This window comes from Sceloporus undulatus, chromosome 5, assembly GCF_019175285.1.
Source record: "Sceloporus undulatus isolate JIND9_A2432 ecotype Alabama chromosome 5, SceUnd_v1.1, whole genome shotgun sequence".
Taxonomy (NCBI): domain Eukaryota; kingdom Metazoa; phylum Chordata; class Lepidosauria; order Squamata; family Phrynosomatidae; genus Sceloporus; species Sceloporus undulatus.
Genome location: NC_056526.1, coordinates 75,357,576 through 75,372,528, shown reverse-complemented (window position 1 = coordinate 75,372,528; position 14,953 = coordinate 75,357,576). Strand labels below are relative to the sequence as shown.

The window sequence follows — 14,953 nt, the reverse complement described above, 5'->3', positions numbered from 1 at the left end:
CTATACAAAATTTCTACATGGTTCTTTCTACACAAAAAAAATACTGTTTTCTACACAGAAAATGTAGTTGTTGACTTGTTCTGTGAAAGTTTACAAGTAGTTATTTTATACAGAAAACAGCATTTCCCTTGCATAAAAAACATTATCAGTTAGTACAGTAAAACATATTGTATTCTGCAGAGTTTTCTGTGCAGAATTTTTTTGTGTGCAAAATAACCCCATGTGCCTTTTGTGCAAAATGGTTCTTTCTGCACAGAAAATGTAGTTGCTGACTTGTTCCATGAAAGTTCACAAATAGTTGTTTAATAAAGAAAACAGCATTTTCAATCTGTGCTGAACAGTCTGTGCTGATCAACATCAGCCTGTGCTAACCTTTATATATTGTTTGAATTGGCCAATCCCAGTGTGGACTGGAAAACAAGTCTCGATTCTAATGCAATAGAAAAAGAGCCTGGTATTCTGTGCTTTTAATTCTTAACTTTTAAATTGTTTAATGATATTTTATTGTAGTATGGACTGAGGGAGGAGGGAATTAATGGGATGTATTTTAACTGTATGTTGTATTTTATACTGTGTTTTATTTGATGTTGTATGCCGACTCAATCCTGTGGGAGAAGCGGCATATAAATAAAATGTATTATTCCATAGTCCCACTAAATACTAGGTATTTCCCCCTCTGTGAATAAAACCCTTTCTGAAACTTTGGCAAAGATGGATTTATGGTTTCTCATTTTGTCTTAACTCTTAACTCCCACCCTGGCCCCAGAAATAATGCTGCATCTGTACTCTACCATCCTTTTTCTTCTCCAGACTCTCTTTTGTGTAGTTTTCTTTCCAAGTGCAAATGCAACATCTATTGAGCACAGGAGTTATTCAAACTTTTCCAGCATAATTAAAGCACGTTAACCACACAAAAACAATTGCCAGAAGACCCAGCAGGAGTCACAAGTCAGGCTGGAGAGAATCAAGGCTCTTGTTTTGGATGGAGAATAAAGACAGACTTTCCCTATAACACCCATTCAGAACTGGAGAGATGAAGCAACATGTTGGCTGCTGAGGGACAGAAGTGTGAAGTTTTCTGACAAAGAGTTATGTCTGGTGAATTCATGAGCCTCAAGGGAAAATGCCAACAAAGCATTCAAGTGTTTGATTATTTCTGTGATATAAGGAAACGGAACCAGAAAGAAGATAAGAGAAGAGGATGGGTTAAAAAGTTTATTGAATTGACCAAGAACACAAAGAGCTATCTGAAGCTTCCCTTTTCACAATTATTTCTCATTCTGCTATATCTCCCAAATAGCTTTCTACCACTGCACCTCTTAAGTAACATATGGCTTATTCTTCCTATCTAAGACTGTTTTGCTCTTAGGAAATGTGACATTCCTGTGGTGAAAAAAATGAACCATCCCCAAAAGTAAGCCTAGTGCTACAGCCAGAGGATTTATAATAGAGTGAGAAAGTATAGTGCACATCTTCTGTATCCTAAAATATATAATAAAACACTTTTCTTCTTCACAGCAGTTTCCCTGCAACCACAACCCACCTGGACATATTCTTTATTCTAAAAGGTAATAGGCTTGCTCTATCAATTCACACATGGGCATCCCACTTAATTGGTCTGGTAAGACATCAGTTTTTAAAGTCGTTATTTAAAATTGTTATCTTGGGAGTTCTTGCGAGAAAGATTAGCAGGCAACTCTGGACCTCTGGATATTTTTGGATTGCATTTCCCATGATACCTCATTGTTGGCTATGTTGATTAAGACTGCTGGGAGCTACAGTCCAAAGGTAGGCCTACACTTTACTGATCCCTGATGTAAAGGAAAAACAGTTTTAACACAGTTGCTAGCTCTGTGAATACGAATTTCAGAATATAACATGATCTAGTCTTGTGTTGCTGCCTCATTGTATTTTACTCATGTTTATATTTGCAAGGGCTGAAATACCCTAAAGGCAACAGTTTCTGTCTGATTTTGGAAGCTAAGCAAGGCCAGATTTGGTTAGTACTTGGATGGGAGACTACCAGGAAATACCACGTGCTGTAGGCTATATATACAGGAAGGGAGTATCAAAACCACCTCTGGGTATTCTTTGCATAAGAAAACCTTATGAAATTTATGGGACACATATCATCTGTACAATTTTTAATACTTTGAAATGAAATCCTGAAATAGATTTTTGAGTAAACATGAAGGTTATTTTCACCATTTTAAAAACTTAATTTGTGTTAATCACTGTCAAACTGGCTTTGACTTACAGCAACCCTATAAATGAGGGACTTCTAAAATGCCCTGCTATTAATAGTCCTGCTAAGCTCAGAGCTGTGGCTTCCTTGATTGAATCTATCCATGCATAATGCATTCTCCCTCTTTTCCTACTGCCTTCCACTTTACCAAGCATAATTGTCTTTTAATTTCTCTAACAGGAAATACATATTAGTGCTTTTTGTGCTGTGAAAAATATTTGGCTAAAGATACAGCTTCTGGAATGTCCTCTTCAAATTCTGAATGTGGGTTCAGAATGGAACCCATGACTATCTACAGAAGTGCTTCTCAGGCTATCAGATTTGGGGAAACCACCAATTTTTCTGGTAATGTGCCAGGAACCAGTACTATATTTGTACCTATTAGCTACAACTATTTCTTTATTTCCTGGAAACTTGTTGGCACTTTAAGCAGCATTGCTCTAGAGTATTCTGAAATCATTATCTTATCAAAAGCATGAAATGGATGAGTAGATCATAAATAGATCTTCAGACAAGCCAACTCCATATACATGGATATCTTGCACAGTAAAAACAAACTCGGTGTTTTTTATCTGTACTTGGACTTTTTGAGGAAAAACTATTTTGAGATTTTTGACAGAAATAAGTTATTTTCTAAGAAACTGACTGTGGCATGAGAAAGAAGAAAGCAATATATCATCAAATACGTACTGTAGGACAATACTGTCTTTAGAAGACTGTAAATTAGGAATGGAAAAAATGTCAGACTTGTTGGATCTAATTTTTCTTTTTAGTAGAACTTCAAGATCCACCAACCACAGGCTGGGATGCACGCATGCACACATTAAAAAACAAACACCACAATGAAAGAATTACAAGCCCAAAAATTTGTCTTGAATATCAAAATTCAACTAAGCTCACAGTGGAGATTATTGCACTGCCGTTTTTTGTCTTTCCTTCCCGATCTTGGTGCGGGATGAAAACTTTTAAGACCAAACTGTATTGCACGCCTGCATCCTGTACCCGATCATGGCATCCTGTACCCAATCTGGACTTCTCCCACACTTTGCAAAGAATGGGAAAATCCGCTTCTTTCAAAACGTGCTGGAGAAGTCCGGCTCGGGTATAGGATGCCATGATTGAGTACGGGATGGGCACAAAGGCATATAATACAATCTGTGATTAAATTTTCATCCCAGGGGGAAGGATGGAAAAGGCTGATAATCTCCAACATCTCTACACAAAATTCCATCTTGACTATTTATTTATAATTAATTAATTAATTAATAATAAATACAATAACTAAATTATTTTATTTGTAAAAAAAATGAAGATCAGAGGACTACCCCCAATCTTACTGCAGCAGAAATCATGTTATCCTTGACATTGTTCAGAAACATTTTCAGGAGTCAGATATTTTGGTAAACAGGGCTGTTAATGACAGCCTGTCTTGGAGGGCTCTCATTCATAGGTTCTCCATAAGTCAGAGTCAACTCATTAGCAATTAACAATAAAATTTCAAATAACTAGAACTCTAACAGTAGATCCCTATCCAACTTCTGTTCACCCATTATATTTGCATAAAACAATAATGCAAGCAACTATATGAAATTTATAGATTTTTTTACATTTCTACAGTACACACAAAAACCTCAATGCATTTACCTTGCCTGAGGCTCTTCGGCTCATATTTTGAGGGTTAGCACTTGTAATATTCAAACAAATGCCATCTGGGCTCCAGAGCCAGTGATTAGCCTGAGCTGATCTTTCACAGTCTTTTTTCCTGGTGCATCTGAAAGAAGTGATAATATTTAACAGTTATCTCTCTCATATATATGTATAAATCAGCACTCATTAATCAAAAACAACATTCAAGCATACGTAGGACATGCAGCACAGAATGTGTGTTTAATATTTCATTTCTTTCTGTTTACTTATTGTTCCTTATGACAGCATAATTACCCATGTACATTTTCAAATCACATCAGTAAATGTACAAATATTTATCTTAAATGTAATTCACTTTATACCAGTGAAACACCTAACCTAATATTCAAGAAGGAGAAAATGAAAATACAGTTTGGCAGATAAGAAACTGTGCCAACAGAGTGTATAAATCTGGATTGTTTTATGGGTGAGTCAATTTGACTCCTCCATGTGTTATGAGACAGCAATTCCTATTGTCTCTAGCCAGTGTGCCCAATGATGAGGAATGACAGAAGTTGCAGGCTAATGTCATATGGAGGCCACACCTTTCTACCCCTGCTTTAAAAGTCTTCATACTGTCATTAAGTATTTAGTCTCACTCCAAATCTTACCCTCCTGGGACTCATACATAAGTTGCAGAAGAAAACAACCATCTCTGGCTTTTACTTCTTCTCACTGCTGGGGAAACCTGTAGGGTCTGAAAACCCTATAGGCACCAGATCCTGTCTGATCTTGGAAAAGCAGAGTCAGGCCTGGTTAGTACTTGGATGTGAGAAATACCAGGTGCTGTAGTCTGTATTTCAGAGAAAGGAACTGGTAAAACCACCTTAAGCAAGCAGTCCTTGCCTAAGAAAGCCCTATGAAATCCATGGCGCCACCACAAGTCAACAGATCATTTGAAGGCAGATGCACACACAAAAAGGGAAGCCTATCGGCAACCCTTGAAATACAACCCACTTCTGGATTCTCTGTATTCAGTACCAAGATCAAATAGCAGCACTGGCACCAAGCAGTGGATAAAGGTGAATCTACTGTGGTTGGAGATAGCTAAATATTTTACCAACATGCAATGAAAAGAAACTAAATAAAAATATAATGAAATGGGAACTGATAAAACATTTTGTATAAAAACAGATTAATCTGCAGACATTAAATAATTCTAGGGATCTTGGGGAGCAACTGTGCCTTATTTTAAAGCATGAACTGTGTGTCCTGGGGGCTCTAAAAGCACATGTAACTACAGATCATGGGTTTCCAACCCCTGTAATGCAGCAAACTTCTATGGAGGTTGTTAGTACTCTCTGCGGTTTTGAACAAAAATCTTTCCCAACTCTAAGGGAAGACACCTGGGAAATTCTGAAAGCAAAGTGTGTGCTCTGTGGTTGGGTGATAGATCAGTTCCATAGGTATAAAGATTGCTTATAATTTGGTATAAGTGGTAAAATTAAATTAAATTAAAAATAGCCACAGGGACAGTGATTCTGGAAACTACATTTACAGAAACCATGTATTCATCCAGAGTGGATTCATTTGATTATCCTCAGCCAAACTAAAGGCAAATCATTTTCAGTAGCCCACAGCAACTGATTGGCCATCAGCCTGATTGGCACTAAGCCACAGAAAGTTAAGCCCCATTAAAATAATGGAATTTTAGCCTTTTAACTGTTTTTCTGGTCTGCTAACATTTTATAAACAGCTTCTACACAGTGCACATTATTAAGCTGTCTGTAATACACTAACATCATTTGAACAGCGTTTAAAATATTGGCATTAATATTTTAAGCTCTGCTTTTTATGATGGTTCAGATGCATTTTAGCTTTATGAGATTGTTTTATTTCTCCATGTAATTCAGTTATATGACCATGGTCAGCATTATGCTGACTTTCTGCTTCGGTTTTGATCATTTCATTTATACTGGATCTTATTTTTGACTGCACCGTATGGCATATACGTTTTTTAATAGTACAACCCAAATGTTGTCAAGGAGGGAGGAGAACAAAGGCATACATAAATCTGGGAAACAGATAACCAACTGACATATCTAGCTTGTCAGTTTGAATACAATGGACATATCTGGATTGGAACTGTCAAAGTAACAATTGATGAGCTGCTCTAGGAGACTTTCTGTCTGAAGGGTGGGGTATACATGTCCTAAATTAATAAACAAACAAGTACCTGAAGACAGTGTAGTCTGCCATAAAAGAGCGACCTGGGATAGTCAAATTTTGACACTCTCTAGCTTGCTACTGCCAGAATTCTTGAGGAATAAGGTTATAAGATTTAGTCATTAGATTTCTGTCTGATCATCAAACAATTCCAAGGAAAACCAATTATCTACCTGTGCTACATGGACACAAGTAGCTCCTTGACAGATATTCTATTGCCCATGTGGATGCCTGAAACAGGGTCAACAGACATGTACATTTCTTGGCTTTTAATCTAGGCATGGCAGGCCATGGGAACAGTACTTCTTACCAAACTATCCTAGTGTGAACTCTCTCTCAGTTGTGCAGCTTTAATAATCTACATTGTTCCCAATAAGGTACTGAAATATATTTTTCTACTCATTAACACTGTAATACTACTATAAAGTGTTCATGGTGCAGAATCTTTATTCCTGCTTGCCCTGTGGCTCAGGTTCTGTCAAGCATATCTGCATTCACGTTCTTTTCTTTTACATAGATTATTACTTACATTTTATTCAATATTTCTACCACCATACTTATACCCTGAGAGCCAATGTGGTGTAGTGATTTCAGTGTTTGAGTGCTGGACTACAACTCTGGAGATCAGGTTTTGATTCCCACTTGGCTGTGGAAACCTATTGAGTGACCTTGGGTGAGACCCAGAAAATCTTAGGGTTGCCCTAAGTCAGAAATGACTCGAAGGCATACAACAACAACTTACATCATATGCATTAGTGTTTGGGGATTGGAATCTGGCTCTTCCAGTCTAATAATGGCTAACATCATTCAACATTAGAAAAATACTAGTTGCAAGAAAAAGCTGTCAAATGTAACACTAGGTGTGATAATAATATCTCTGTTTAAGAATATTCCTTTCCACCCCCCAAAGTCTCTCAGTATCCAATGGCCTCTTTGAAACATTGCCTGAGTCCTCAATGAGCCATTTAGGCAGGGGATGGGTGGATTTCTCTCTGTTAGGCTTTTTTTCCTCCCTAAAAATGATTGCTTTGTTCTTCTTCAAAAACAGGTACTCTTCTCCAGCTTTTTGTTGTGTGGGTATTGTCATTTTGGCTGCATAAGGACTAGCACTCAGAGTGAAGAATGTGTTCCCTACAACCAGAAGAGGACATTTGCCAATAAAGACCTTTCCTATATCATATAATGAGGTCAAGAATCAGAAGCCTTAAGGAAGAAGTTGATACATTCCACCAATATGATGCAGCAATACTGATCCAAATTAATTCCTATGCTTTGGGGGCACATGGTAGTATTACATTTCAAGCCTGCATGGATAGGCCTCATGTCAAGATAATTTTGCTGAATTTTACATTTAGGTAATCTTACTGAAGTTATTTAAAATGTTTAGAGAAAAAGTCAGCTCCCTGAAATCCATCTTCATCCTATAATTAAGCAAACCTGGTATGCCAATAGCATACGCTTCATATCACAAAATCCCACATGGTTCCTCTATGTGGTTAATTACTGTGGAAGTTTGAAACTGAATTGCATGCCTTATACCTCTTATGGGTATACCTCTTCCCTGTATTTATTTTAAAAATAAGCCTAGAGAAATTCAAAAGGGTTGGTTCAGCAGATTTTAAGTTTATTTTCAAAGTATAAATTAGTTAATATGACTGATAAGTCAGCCAAGTAGTAACTATTATGATAGTCTGTTTAGTGACAGGTTCAGGTGAGCCAACATTCTAAAAACAGGAAAAGGTGTAGGAATCATGTACTTTCCCCAACCAAGTAAAACTTGCAAGTTCACTCAATTGTGTGTTCACAAACAGGGTACTGCTCTGATGAACAATATCACTCAAACAACTGTAATGGAATTGTAAAGACACTGACTAGAAATACAGATATTTAAAATAAGGAGAAAACATCAATTTGAAAAGAAAAATGTCTTTTTCTTTTGTTTCCCCCCTAAATGCTCTTCATTTTGACATAAAATATGTTTCCTTCAGTGGTCTAAATCCAACTATTAGTCCCAGTTATCGTAGAGCCATGGAATCAATGGAACTTACATCAATTCTAATTTACAAAGTTCCCAATGGGTTTACTATAACTGGTATTAACAACTAGATTTGGATGGCTGTTTTCATTTATTATTAAATATAATATATCTATATTTTAATACCAGCTTCATTTAATGTCTATCACAACGTCTTAAACGAACTATAGTTTTGTGATGTTGCTGTGATGTTCTGTTAAAAATTTCCATTCACTGGTTCATCACATGATTTTTATGTTGTTGATGTGGTTGTTGATGTGTCAAATTGTTTCTGATTATAGGGTTTCCTTGGTAGATGGGGTTTCCTTTGCTTTCCTCTGAGACTGAGAGTGTGACTTGCCCAAAGTCACCCAATGGATTTCTATGATCTGCAAAGTCCTAGTTCAACACTCAACTCACTACATTAAGCTGACTTTCTCTTTCTCTTGATTTAGAAGGTCCCACTTTCAGTCCCTGGTGTCTCCAGATAAGCCTGGGAAAGATTCCTGACTGAAACATGGAAAACCACTAGTAATCAGCATAAAAAATAAGGAGGTAGAAAAGCCAATAGTGTGGCAGTTGTTTTTTTAAATCTAGATTTTTGTGGTTCCTTGTGAAGATGGTTCACAAATTTTAATATTCCTATGCAAGTGATACATATTCAGTATTGCACAGGTTGAACAACAGAAGACAGTGGTTTTGAAGATCAAAGTCATAAAGATACCTCCTCTTAGAAACAGTAACATGTTCAGCATTCTGTCAGCTAATTTCTATTCTCATAACTGGCAGCAAATTTCTAGTCCCTCAGATACATGCTTAGAAATATTTAGGCATGTCAATATTTGAGCATATTGAAAGACAAACAAACCATTTCCAACTCATTTCAGCACTCTTATAATTGATATGTCCAGGGCAAGGGCAGACATCTATCCCAGGCCCAGAGGCCATACAAAATCCTTGCAGGATCTGGAGCAGCTGGACCTCTCCCTATGCTCCCATTGCTCAAAGCCTCCCTGGTAACTTTAGGAACTATTTTGGTTTCTTTATGAACATGGCCACATAGCCCAAAAAACAAACAAAAAACTATTTTGGTTTCATTTTCAAGGGCCTCTGGCTTAGTGACTAGAAGCCAGTTGGGTATGGGGAAAATACCTCTCAGTTTAAAACAAAGCACTTCCACAGAAAAATGTCCCTTACCATCACTATAGGCCACTTTCAATTTTTCATCAATTAAAAATAAAAGTTTTTCTTTAAAAAAAAACACACCCAAAATACAGTGGATCCTCCACATTTGCTCAGGTTAAGGGCATAGAACCCCTGTGAAAGTCAAATAAATGAATTAAAAATAACTATTTGTTTTTTACCTGAGAGAAAACTTCTCTAGCAATTTCTAGGCTCTCCAGGATAAGTCTGTGGTTAACATCTGCTAGACATTGACCATGAAATTGTGCTGGAGGATCTAAAGATTGCTAGAGAGGTGTTCTCTGTAGGAATCTCTAGATTCTCCAGCATGACATTTGGCAGACATTTACAAAAGAGTCACTTTTGAAGGACCTAGAGAGTCCTAGAGAGAACACATGAATCAAATCCATGAAGGTTACCGCACCGGGGATAAAACGTTCCCCGATGCATTACAACGGGCAAGAGTGGGGCCGCGCACGGAGCTTGAGGGGAACTCGATGGGGCCCAGAACGCTAGTTTACTGCACAGGGAACGCCACCGTCGCCACTGCGCGTTCCCATCACATTCCCATTGGGTTCCAGGGGACGCCATTTCTGGGGATGGTTTCAAAACAGTTCCCAGAAATGGCGTCCCCTGGAACCTGATGGGAATGTGATGGGAATGCGCGGTGGCGGCAGTGTTCCCTGTGCAGTAAACTAGCGTTCTGGGCCCCATCAGGTTCCCATCACGCTCCATGCGCGGCCCCACTTGTGTCCGTTGTAACGTTTTATCCCCGGTGCGGTAACCTTCCATGAATAATCAAAGCCACAAAAGCCAAAAGGTGGAGGGCCAATTATAGAAGTAAATAAATTCAGAAAATGTGGGGTGTGACATTTTTCTCACGCCCGATCTAAAGTGAATTAGAGTTTTGCCTATCACCACAAGAGGTCTTGATATATTCAATATAACCGATGAGGTGAAAAAGGGCATGAAAATGCATTTGGTTCCAGCCTTTTTGCCACAGACTACTGAAAAGTTTACATGTGTAATACAATATGATCTTTAGTATGAAAAAAAATGGGCACAGTGCTATTCAATAAGGACCTTTTTGCCATTAAAATGGTGGCAGCAAGGGGATGTTTAAGGGTTAAAATACTAGAATAAGACTAACACCAGATAAATGCTAGATGTTCACCAGCTGCGACTTGGCAACCACCATTTTAATGCAAATTATATACAAGCTATACAGACAAAATATGCAAATTAGTTTCTTCCCTGCGGCTCATTATATGTGGTAATTTGCAATGAAGAATTTTTCTAGTTGTGGTACAAATGCTTTGAAGATATTATTCAGCATGCATGATATTGTAAAAAGAATTAGCTTGCATAATATGATATATTTGTCTTAGTTGTACCCTACAATACTTACTTTCCTTCTGTCACACACCAGCCACAGTAAGGATCTCGGGATTGGATGCACAGATTACAAGTTGAGTAACTGGCACATTCTTGGACAGGCAAGCGAAAGACCTAGTAAGAAAGAGATAGATAAACAGCAAAATTGTAAAAGGCTTTTAGTTAGAAATTATAGAAGACTGTTTCAGTCAGTTACATACAGGTTGAGCCTCCTTATCCAGATTTCTGAAATCCAAAATATTTCAAAATTCAAAATTGTCCATGTGGGGGTCTGAGATAGTGACACCTTTGCTTTCTGATTGTTCAGTGTACATGAACTTTGTTGATGCACAAAATTATTAAAAATATTATATATAAAAATTACCTTCAGGTTATGTGCATAAGTTATATACGAGACATAAATGAATTTCATGTTTAGACTTGAGTCCCATCACCAAGGTATGTCAATAATTCCAAAATCCACCCCTCCTTCCAAAATCCAAAACACTTCTGGTCCCAAGCATTTTGGATAAGGGAGATGCAACCTATATAATATCTTGTGTGATATAGGTCCAAAGCACACTGTAGAAATAATCCTGTTTGAGACTGCATTAATTGTCCTGGCTCAGTGCTAGGGAATCCTGGGGACTGTAGTTTATTATGGCCTCAGTGCTGTTTGACAGAGAAGGCAAATGTCTTACAAAACTACAGTTCCCAGGATTCCCTCATTGAGCCAGGACAGTTAAAGTGGTCTCAAACTGCCTTATTTCTGCAGAATGTTTTGGACCATGCTTTGTACTCTCAATTCACAATTTGTCCCATACACTTCATAAATTGAGGCAAAGGAGGGACAGATTACTGCCCTCCAACGTGTGCTTTTCATTCATCACAACAAATGCATGTTTTGCTGGTAATGATGATTATATATCATGTGGTTTATGTGAGTCAGTGTACAGTCATCAACGCGTGACAGTGTGCCAATGGTGCACTCATGGCGTCTGCCGTATGCACCAAAAGTAACCTGCTTTTAGTGGGTTCTTTTTGGTGTGGAGGGAGGCCGCACAGTTTGGCTGCTGTGGCATTCCTCAGGAGCAAAAATGGGCGCCTCCAGCCTGCCCTTTTGGGGTGGTCTGTCGAGCCCTTATGACTCACATATTTTCTTCATGATGAAGGATTTGGGACAGTCAAATTGCAATGTAGCCCACAGGCAGGGATACATTCCTCCTGAATTTGTGCCTAACCTGCACAGTTCATCTAACAAGTACCATAGAAAGTTATAGCACAGTATATTAAAAATAGAAACTGCAGAAAGAAATTTCTAGTCATTTAAATGAAGAGCTTGCAGTCTGTGTATATTCAAAAAGTATACGTTTGCATGCTGGCATTTTTTCTCATTACTGCTAAATCAGATATACTATGCTACTACGTACTTGCTAGACTTACTAATTACTATGTACTTACTTGTTACTATGATGCTGTGTTAACATATTCTTGAAACAACAGTATTTCTAAATACTTCAGTTAAAATAATCAGGACAATTTATCCAAAGCATGCAATGAATGCTGAAATTCAGATGTGCCTGATGATACCTAGTCTGCAATCCTAAACATACTTAAAAAGAGATTTAATATTCCCAAGTCAATGTGTTTAGAATTTTAATGCCATCTTTCATTACTTTTGCCACTGTTAAATTCCTGCAATATCCTTTCCTGAGCAATTTAATATCAAAGAAATATGTTTTTGCCATACGACAAAAGCACTCATTTTATCATGCAGGAACTCAGAAACAAGCCATTAGAAAACACAAAACTCACTTAAATTATAATTGAAATTAATAATTGCAAAAAATTTAAGAGAATCCATTTCCGGTTTTGATTAACAAATATGGAAGCTGTAGTACAAAAACATTAGAAGAGCCACAGGCTGCCCTCCTCAGTTCTAACAGCTTTTTATCTAAGAGTGCAATACTGTAGTTTTTTGTGGGTTTTTCGGATTATGTGGCCATCTTCTAGAAGAGTTTGTTCCTAACGTTTCACCAGTAATACCGATTTGCTTCTCAGAGCCATTTCCTTGTTTCCTTATCTAGAGGTTATCTATTGTGTGTTTTTCTGAAAGGAGGAAAGGTGGGTAACCAAACAGCAATATTATTACTCCCATTAACCCTGGTTCCAGAAAGGAAGTTCATATTCTAGTGGCACTTGCCACCAACAACAGAACAAAAAAGAATAAAATTACCACAACTCTTCATCTAGATTCCAGTGGTTAGCATACAGGATTTAAACTAAGGCTATTTAGGAATGATTATCTTCATCAATCAAAATGATTTTACGAAAATATAGCTACATTTTCTCCTTTTCTTTTCCTCTTTTTTTTGCTATAAGTAAATAATCGAAAGCATAATAGAGATGAGAGCAAAACATTTTTCCCCAAGTCCATTTACCTTCCAACTATTCTGTTGCCATGAAGAGGTGGGTGTGAAAAATGCAGATGCATGCATGAAATCCCTATTCCATCATTCCCCAGTAGAGGACTTGCTACTCTTTATCTTTTTAAACTGTGCCTACCTGCACCAACAGTATTTTACTTGTCTGCCTGTCTCTCTTTGGCAAATCTATACAACAGAACATCAACCATGAGGACCAGTTAACTTCTGGACAAAAGATAACTCAAAGAATAAAACCTATGCATTACATTACATTAACAAGCTATATACCTATGAAATGCAATGGCCTTCACTATGTTATTACTGTTACACACTATTTTTACCTTGTTTGTGGTCATCACATACAAGTTCTCATGGGTAGCATCAAGAACGAGATCTCTCTGAATAGGCTTGTTTTTTTCAATGAGAATACTAGCATATTCCTTTGCAGGATTAGACAAAGCTACCTGAAATACACAATTACTATGTTATTCAATACAACAACTTGAAAACATGTATATTTTTGTGGGGATTTTTCTTTGGCTTAAAAATAAAACACGAACTATATAAAAAGATGCATTTTTGAAAGTAATGAAAATTTGTTGATATTCAAAGGATGTTTTGATTAGCAGAACTGGGAGACAATTTGTGATGTAGCTGGCTGGAAAACACTCTTCAGAAAGTTTTCAGCACTGCAGAGGATTGCAAGGAGGATGGGAGGAGTCTCAGTGAAAGTAGATGCTGCACGCACGCATGCGTGTGTGCACACACAATTTTGGACTGCTGTTTTACCTGAACCCTCCTATGAATAACAAAGGCTGCATGCAATTCATCCTATGCACCTTTGGTAGTAAGCTATAACTGAACACATGACACATGGAAGGGGCTTCTATGTGCACACCATGTTTGAAAGTATCTTCATATTTAAGTATGACTTAAATATTTGCTCTTCACTGCTTGTGTCTTACAGATGATTCTCTACACCTCCAGCCTGGTAAATATATATAATATTACATGTGCAACCTTCCAATTTATCTCCACAGCTTTGTTTATAAAGTAATAAAGTGGAGGGACATATGTGAGGCCTTAGAGACACCTTTGCATTTACTTAATAGGGTTTTTATTTGCTTAATTTCATTTACCCAGTTTTGTAACATTCATTTATTATTGTGCCAGTGTTTTCATAGTCAGATTGTTGTCTGCTTTAGCTGGTGCTGGTGGTTGATTTTGATGCAATGCATTCTGTCTTCTGACTGTTTGGTAAAACATGTACGTACAAGGAGGCAAAGTTAATAACAACCTGCCTTTCCATGTCGAGCCCTATCCCCTTTCAAAACAACTCTAGGCCCCTGAATATGCCCATCTGAATTTAAATGATCAAATAAATCACAGATTAGATCAAACCCACTGAGTCAATTAAATTTATGTACGTGTTTAATTTAAAACATTTTTAGTGATTTAATAGGGATATTCTAGTTGATATTATTCACTGAATGTAGGGCTAAATTATTTGAGAAGGCCATGTTGGAAAGATGAGCTTTGCTCAGTACAATATGATATGACTATTCACATGAACTTTATTTTACCACCTTTAGTTAGGGTATATTTTTTCCATTTCTTGAGGTTTTTTGTGGGTTTTTTGAGCATAAGAGTTGGAATTTATATATTCTATAAGAGGCAGCCACTTTTCCTTGAACTAGTTACAGTTCCATGCCTCAGATGTTATCCTGACATCATCTGTAAACTTCTCCATTTACCATCCTTCCCAGAATTTCATCCACCATTGATCCATGGACAAATGACCTAGTTTCCAGTTTCTGGCAATGATTAGTCTAGCTGTAACAACTAAAAAAGCTACGATTT

At 37.3% G+C, this 14,953-nt stretch overlaps 1 protein-coding gene across 1 annotated transcript in view; it reads right to left on the bottom strand.

The window, feature by feature from the left end:
* Window positions 1-14,953, bottom strand: part of PLXNB2 (plexin B2) — a 397,958-nt gene that overhangs the window by 102,967 nt on the left and 280,038 nt on the right. Inside the window, exons 6-8 of the mRNA XM_042469905.1 lie at window positions 13,435-13,557; window positions 10,702-10,802; window positions 3,890-4,016 (exon numbers count right to left, since the gene is read on the bottom strand). Of these exons, the coding sequence (XP_042325839.1) occupies window positions 3,890-4,016; window positions 10,702-10,802; window positions 13,435-13,557 (351 nt within the window). The remainder of the gene's footprint in view (window positions 1-3,889; window positions 4,017-10,701; window positions 10,803-13,434; window positions 13,558-14,953) is intronic.